This window comes from Protopterus annectens, chromosome 7.part0 (genome assembly GCF_019279795.1).
Source record: "Protopterus annectens isolate FY-2018-M chromosome 7.part0, PAN1.0, whole genome shotgun sequence".
In the NCBI taxonomy this organism is placed as follows: Eukaryota; Metazoa; Chordata; order Ceratodontiformes; family Protopteridae; genus Protopterus; species Protopterus annectens.
Window position 1 is genome coordinate 252618509 of NC_056739.1, and position 7037 is coordinate 252625545.

Here is a 7037-nt window from a genome sequence, read left to right on the forward strand (position 1 = left end):
ATCAAATGCATGCCTTCCTGTGCTGGAAATTAGTTTTTAACACCCTCCCTCTGACAGGGTTGCCTTTGCACTCTAAGGACCACTTACTAAATTGACCACTATCCTTTCTTTTGACCAATAGTTTACACAGTATATACCAGTGATGGACTATTCCTAGATGACAGGTTTCTGCATTAAAGAAATGAAAAAAAAAACTGTTCTACTTTGTACCTCTGGTAATTGCTTTGTATTGCCTATAAACTGATTACTCTCTATTATTATTTGACCTAAGGGTAGGACTTAGTTTCCCATGCTTGCAAAGTACATCAGTGCAGGAGAAGCGATGGAGAAAAGAAAAACTCTGTTGCTACTTGTTGCCAGTAGAAGAGTCTGGCTGCTCAATGGTACTTCAGCAGCCAGACTTTTTCTATTGGTATATGCTTGATTTACAGTGGGCATGCTGGTTGGGCTGCCCAATCAGCGTGCTCATTTTTTAATAGTAATGAGCTGTTAATTTTTGAATATTATGCAATATACCAGTCCAGTACTTTCTACCATTCCTTCCTTGCTTTTTCCTTCCTTTTCTTATTCCCTTCAGCGGTCCTTAAATGCTTACATGTTCTCAAATTATTGACCTTCGCCATCTCTTCTCTCTAGCTTGTCAGACCCTTCCAGCCTTGAGCTATAATAATACTCTTTACTCATTCTCCCAAATAAGGTAACTGTAGTTTCTCTTGCTTTCTCCACCCAACTGCAAATCTGTTCCATAAATGGTTAAATGTCTGGCACTCTCAAAGCATGTGCAAATTTTCTGCCTCTTTTTCTCTACAGCTTTATCACCCCCCCCCCCCCATCTTCTAACTTATCTATAACTGAACAAGAGTTTCAAAATACTTTTGCAACTATCTCATAGACTGATCCCAGGAAATAGGTGCAGCTTTTAATTTATTATGCCTTCTCAACGCCTCGTTTCATTCTGGTCTCCTTCCTTTTCAGATACCCGCCTCCTCCACCATTTCCCTCCTCCTGCTTAATTTCTACATCCCCTGGGCATATTTCCTATCAGTCTTGCATATATCGTTTGACATTTATGTTCTAGTTGCAAATTTCTTCCTTTGTGAGTACTGATTACCATAGCTGCCTTGAAAATTATCACATTATAACAAATCTCACTAATCTGGCCTTAGAAATCAATTTCATTTGCATAAACTGTAATTATTACTATTCATCCCAAATCTTTCCTCCCTCGTTCCTCCTGTCTTGTAAATCCACACTTGTCCTCCTACTTCTCCAGTCTGAATACCAAATCATCTACCTTGTTCAATGCATTTCTCCTGCATTTCTTTAAATTCAGTTTTAGATTGCATTTTAATACATGGATTATTCCATAAACTCATTAATCTGAGCTTCCTGAATGCCTCACCTCTGCATTCTTCTGCTTTCTACAGCCCCAAAATCCTCTGTAACCTTATGATCTCCCACTACTCACACATTTCCTCTTCACTTTCCTTGCATTCCTGGGCTCCTAAAACAAATATTGCTGCCTACAGATACATCTAGAAGTTGGGCAGTCCCCATCCTCCTCATCTTCTACCCAGTCTTAATCTTTCTATGGAAATGTTTAAGTCCACAGTAAAAGAGCACTTCACTAAAGAAGCCACTTGCATCTGCTTTTGAGACAATGGATAATGACTTTACAGTATGGAAAAAGATGTCTTAAGGAAAATTATTAAGTCTGCTCTCTGTTGATGTATTGCAATGCCAAACACCAGTATTATCAGCATGTTTTCTACAGTGTTGCTGTAAATAGCCATTGTTTTTCTCTGTGTAAATATGTTCTTTATGTTTCTAAATAGCTTCTAGAGCTCTGCTTTGTGTGTGCCACTCAGCCAGCTTTTACCATACACTCTAATTGTGAACAAGTGCCTTATTTCTGCCATAAATGTCATACTCTCTCTGTCTCTCTCTCTGCCACTCTTAGCAGAACATGGCTGAAAATGGTATCCAGACAGTCCACTCATCGGGTTGTCAGACTGGAATAAATAAATAAATAAATATATGCATACGTGAATATAATATAATACAATATAATATAATTTTATTTTATTACATTTGTTAACCGGGTATGTCCGACTGGGCCAGGGGCCCATTTCCAGCTCCACAGTAGTGCACTACAGCAAACAATCTGGAATACAATACAACAAGAAGAGTACAATAACAAGCAATAATATACTGCAAACAAATACTGTAATATAATATAATATAATAAGATTGTTGCTGGCAGGAAGACTAGCCAACTATTACTTAAAAACAGTGGCCATATGCACCGTTCAATAACAGCAGTGTACTTCTAAGGTCTAAGTTCAGTCAGAACCAAAAATAAGTGCCACTGGCAATATAGATTTGTGCCATGGTGAGGCTGGTCTCCATCCTACCCATGACAAGTGTACCACCTCTAGACTGACATTCATCAGAATCCCAAAGTCACAGAATATCTCAATGGTGACTGGTATATAAAGTCTCATCTTTGCTCCTTTTCTAGTGATCTATGCTCACTGTTTAAATCTAACTTCCTAGACAGATAATCTTTGAATCTCCATTGCTGTTAACCATCAAAGTCCCCTGTTTTTATGTATCCTTCATATCAGTGTGACCAGAAAACACAACATCTCATTTACGATGTCAGCAATTACTGTCCCAAATATCCAAGCCTGGGAGACCAGCAGAAGGAATGCATTCAACCTTCTCAACTATCACGGAGATCGGAATCAGAACATCTGCCCAGTCTCTCATTCTTCATAACGGCAACAGGTGTACTCACACGCCCCTCTCACCCATCTCACTGGCAAATCGAAGATCATTTTACAGCACCAACCATCTTTTTTTTGCAAAGCAATTAACTTGCCAGAATTCTGTCTTGCATCCCACCAGTAAGGAAAAACTCCCTCTCATTCTACCCTTACTGATACAGATAAAAGGAAGTTAGTAAGTACTAGGATTGTTGTTCTTGGAGGTCATTTTAAGGCTAGTCAGTTTTTCACAAAGGTGAGAATCAAACCCTGTACCATGTGTCTGTGAGGTAAGCATCTTAATTATTATGCTAATCCCTGTTTGCCGGGTAATAAAATGTTCCTTTAAAGCTAATGATTTGCATAAGCTTTCTGTTGTTGAATTGCATGTAACTGTCAAATGTGTTGCTGAACATAAACACTGTTAACCTGCTCCGAAGCAGAACCTCATCTCTTCAGAGTATCGATGAGACATTTTCTGTTGGGCTGCCATCTAGAAAGCTAATATGAGACACATAAATCCAACCACCAGGTACTTTTTACTGTTAAACACAAATGTTAGACTGGGAAGATATATAGATATAATGTGTACAGGGATTCAGGCAGAAAATGTAAGCAATCAGTAAATTAGCACAAGCATGTCAGATCACAAACTTCATATTATGTCTGGTGAGTTAGCATATCATACAAATGCATCTGTAAAAGCAGAGGTGATAACTTAGGATGACACTGAAAAAAGAAGAAAGAACAGATGAAAGTGGATGAAGGACAGTTTGAATGAAATAACTATCTGTACCAGTAAAATAATGTACGCTATTCTGACAGTAATATCTAAGTGTCTCTGTAGTGATGCTGCCTATTGGGGAAAGCCAGTTTATGCTTAAGCCACACACATGAAAGCATATTTGAAGAGTTATTCTTGAAGAACTATTTTAATACATAGTTCACTAGAGTGGATCTATTACTGTGTTACATAATGGCCTATCATATCATGGAGCACTGAAGTCTGATCAGATTAAGAAGAGTTACAGGTATTTTTGACATGTAATAACCATGGATCACCAAACACTGGTAAACAACAGTTAGCATTTTTTTATTGTCAGAATCTGTGCCATGGAAAAAACAACCACAAAGTAAAACACTATATAACATGAATTTGTAACATGATTTCCTGTTATTGTTTCTCTTTTAGATGCCACAGACTGCATAAGATGCTTAGAAGATTCATGGCCTGGTGAACAAAGGATAACCTGTCTTCCAAAGCTTGTGGAGTACCTGTCATATAATGATCCCCTTGGTGTGACACTGACCAGTGTCACCATTTTACTTTCTGCCATTCCTTGCTCTATCTTACTAATATTTATTTTATATCGGGATACCCCAATTGTGAGAGCAAACAACCGGAACCTCAGTTACTGCCTCCTGGTAGCTCTTACTTTCTGCTTCCTCTGTTCCTTGATTTTCATTGGAAAACCAAGTCATATGGGTTGTTTGCTTAGACAATCTGCATTTGGCACACTATTTTCTGCTTGTGTTTCTACCATCCTGGCTAAAACAATCACAGTTCTCATTGCATTTAATGCAACAAAGCCAGGTGGTTTCCAAACAAAACTGATGGGATTCAAAACACCGTATGTTATTGGGGTTTTCTGTTCAATTCTGCAGGTCGGTATTTGCACTGTTTGGCTTAAAAGCTCATCACCATTCCCAGAGAAAAACAAGACCACTTACAAGGACAAAATAATCATAGAATGCAATGAAGGATCGATTGTAATGTTTTACTGCATGCTTGGATACCTTGGACTACTAGCCATTGTGTGTTTTGTAGTTGCTTTTTTAGTTAGAAAACTACCAGACAGATATAATGAGGCCAAATTTATCACTTTTAGCATGATCATCTTTGTTAGTGTTTGGCTATCATTTGTTCCAGCGTATCTCAGTACTAAAGGGAAATATGTTGTCGCAGTAGAGATATTTGCAATCATATCTTCAGGATTTGGATTACTGAGTTGTATTTTCTTCCCAAAGTGCTTTATTATTCTACTGAGGCCAGATATGAATACTGTACTAAGGAAAATGTAACACATAAGCTATACAAGACACTTTACAAGTAAATGCATGTGCACTTATAAAGAGGCTAAACACTTTAATAAACATAAAGTACTAACATTAGTCTTTTAGCTTTCATCTTCTCATAACATGTAAAGCATTATACTTAACATTTTGCTAAATTTAAAATTTAGGTGTTCGGTGGTGCAGCGGTTAGTGTTGCCGCCTCACAGCAAGAGGTTCTCTGGTTCGATTCTCAGCTGAGGTGCTTTCTGTGTGGAGTCTGCATGTCCTCCCTGTGGTTGCATGGGTTTCTTCTGGGTGCTCCAGTTTCCTCCCACATCCCAAATACATGCAGTAGGTGGACTGGATACTCTAAATTTGCCCTAGGTGTGTGTGTGTGCCTTCTGTGGAAGATTGGGCGCCAGGCTGGCAACTCAACACTGTAAAACTCCACTGCCAATAATGAGTGGACAGATGATCTGCTGTGGCGACCCCTAACCGGGAAAAGCCAAAAGAAGAAGATAGCTATGATATTTTAGAACCCTATGCATCACAAAAGCATGGACTAGATTACATCTGATTATCAAAATATCCCTTAACAGTATGCATTTATCTACTCAGATTAATGTTGTGGTGATGGCCATAAGTGACTAAAAGTTTAACAAGTGACATTTTCTATCAGTGTGCATAAGAGAGCTTTTGATGATGATTAGGGATACAAATTAGTAAATTAGAACTAGTGTATGACAATTAACTGGTTATTTATAAAGAGAGACCCCAATGGAACACACTTAAATATTTCATTAGTCATTACTTTATTGAAAAGCAATAAAGCAGTAGTCCCAATATTAGAACAAAGGCAGATCAATATTATTCACAATACAGAAAATGCACTGAGAATTCAACACACTGAGTGCATAATTCAGGTATAGTTAAGGCAGATAAATCTACTTTCTAAATAAGCTATCAAAGATAAACAATTAACAATGAGCTACGAATATTAGAGCATCAAATATAACTAGTAACTTATTAAGAATATAGCTGTGCAGAAAACTGTAATCCTATCAAGTGATGCCCATGGTCTTAATTAGATTAACACATACTTTGGCACAGACAGCATGTAAGTTGTTCTATTTAGATCTATAATAATGGTGATGTAGTATGATCTATATTATGTCAGCGAAATGGCATTACAGCAAATGCTGTTTCGCCGACACATATAGGCTGAACTCCAAAAGAGAGAAGTTCAGGTCAGTGATTTTTTTCCCAGGAAAAAAAATCACTTGGCCTGAGCCATGACATTCCCCTTTACCCTACTGTAGTGTGATCTTGGAGTTGGTATATTTAGCTGGGGTGGGTAGGGGGCACACCCCCCCCCTCACATTGGTGGGCGGGGGGAGTGAAGCCCACACTTTGTAATGTTTTAAGTGTTATGTTCTGTTTTGGTGATCTACTGATGTTTTTCCCAGAGAAAAGAATCAGTGATCTAGGGTTTCGCTCTTTTAGGAGTTGGGTGTATATGTGTCGGCGAAATGGCATTCCCTGTAATGTCATTTTGCTGACATAATACAGACCCGTGTGTTGCATTATAAAGCTATAATACTCAAGTGAAAATAGCTGTGTAAAGTCAAATCTTTGCCACTAGTGTTGCTACAAAAGCTTTATAATGGTGTTGCATGACACTGAAATCCTCAGAGATTATGGTAAGGCAGCAGTTTTTTTGGAGGGGTATATCCAAGTTGTCATGAGCTGAATGGGATACTAGTCTAGTTGTCATAACAGTTTTATGTAAAGGCAATCCCAGAATTCATGAAAGGTATCAAGAACTGGATATGTAGAAGAACTCTAGGAATAAACCACATGCTTAAAACCTTTGTCTTTGTTTTGATAGGGGTCCTGTACCCATCAAATATGAAGTACCATCTGTTATTCAAACAAAAAAATATTTTTGTGGCTGTAATATTTCCAAGTATTCAGGGACAGAGTGAATGATGCTTCCTGATAACATTGCTGGTTCCATGTACTTAATTTCAAGAAGAAACAGGCAAGTAAAACTGATGCACATTTAATGGCTCCCAAGCTTGACCAGCCCAATGAGTCAGGCAAATTCAGCAAATTTTGAATCACTGGAGGTAAGTTTCTAATCACAACTTTAATAGAGAGCAAAGCTGTGTGCCTCAAATGAAAATATGCCCACATTTTTCTTTTTGGAAACCA

The 7037-nt window shown here is 38.1% G+C and overlaps 1 protein-coding gene across 1 annotated transcript in view; it reads left to right on the plus strand.

The window, feature by feature from the left end:
* LOC122805943 (extracellular calcium-sensing receptor-like) overlaps positions 1-4850 on the plus strand; it is a 125726-nt gene extending 120876 nt beyond the window's left edge. Inside the window, exon 7 of the mRNA XM_044076188.1 lies at positions 3961-4850. Coding sequence (XP_043932123.1) covers positions 3961-4850 — 890 coding nt within the window. The remainder of the gene's footprint in view (positions 1-3960) is intronic.
* The last annotated feature ends 2187 nt before the right edge of the window (positions 4851-7037 follow it).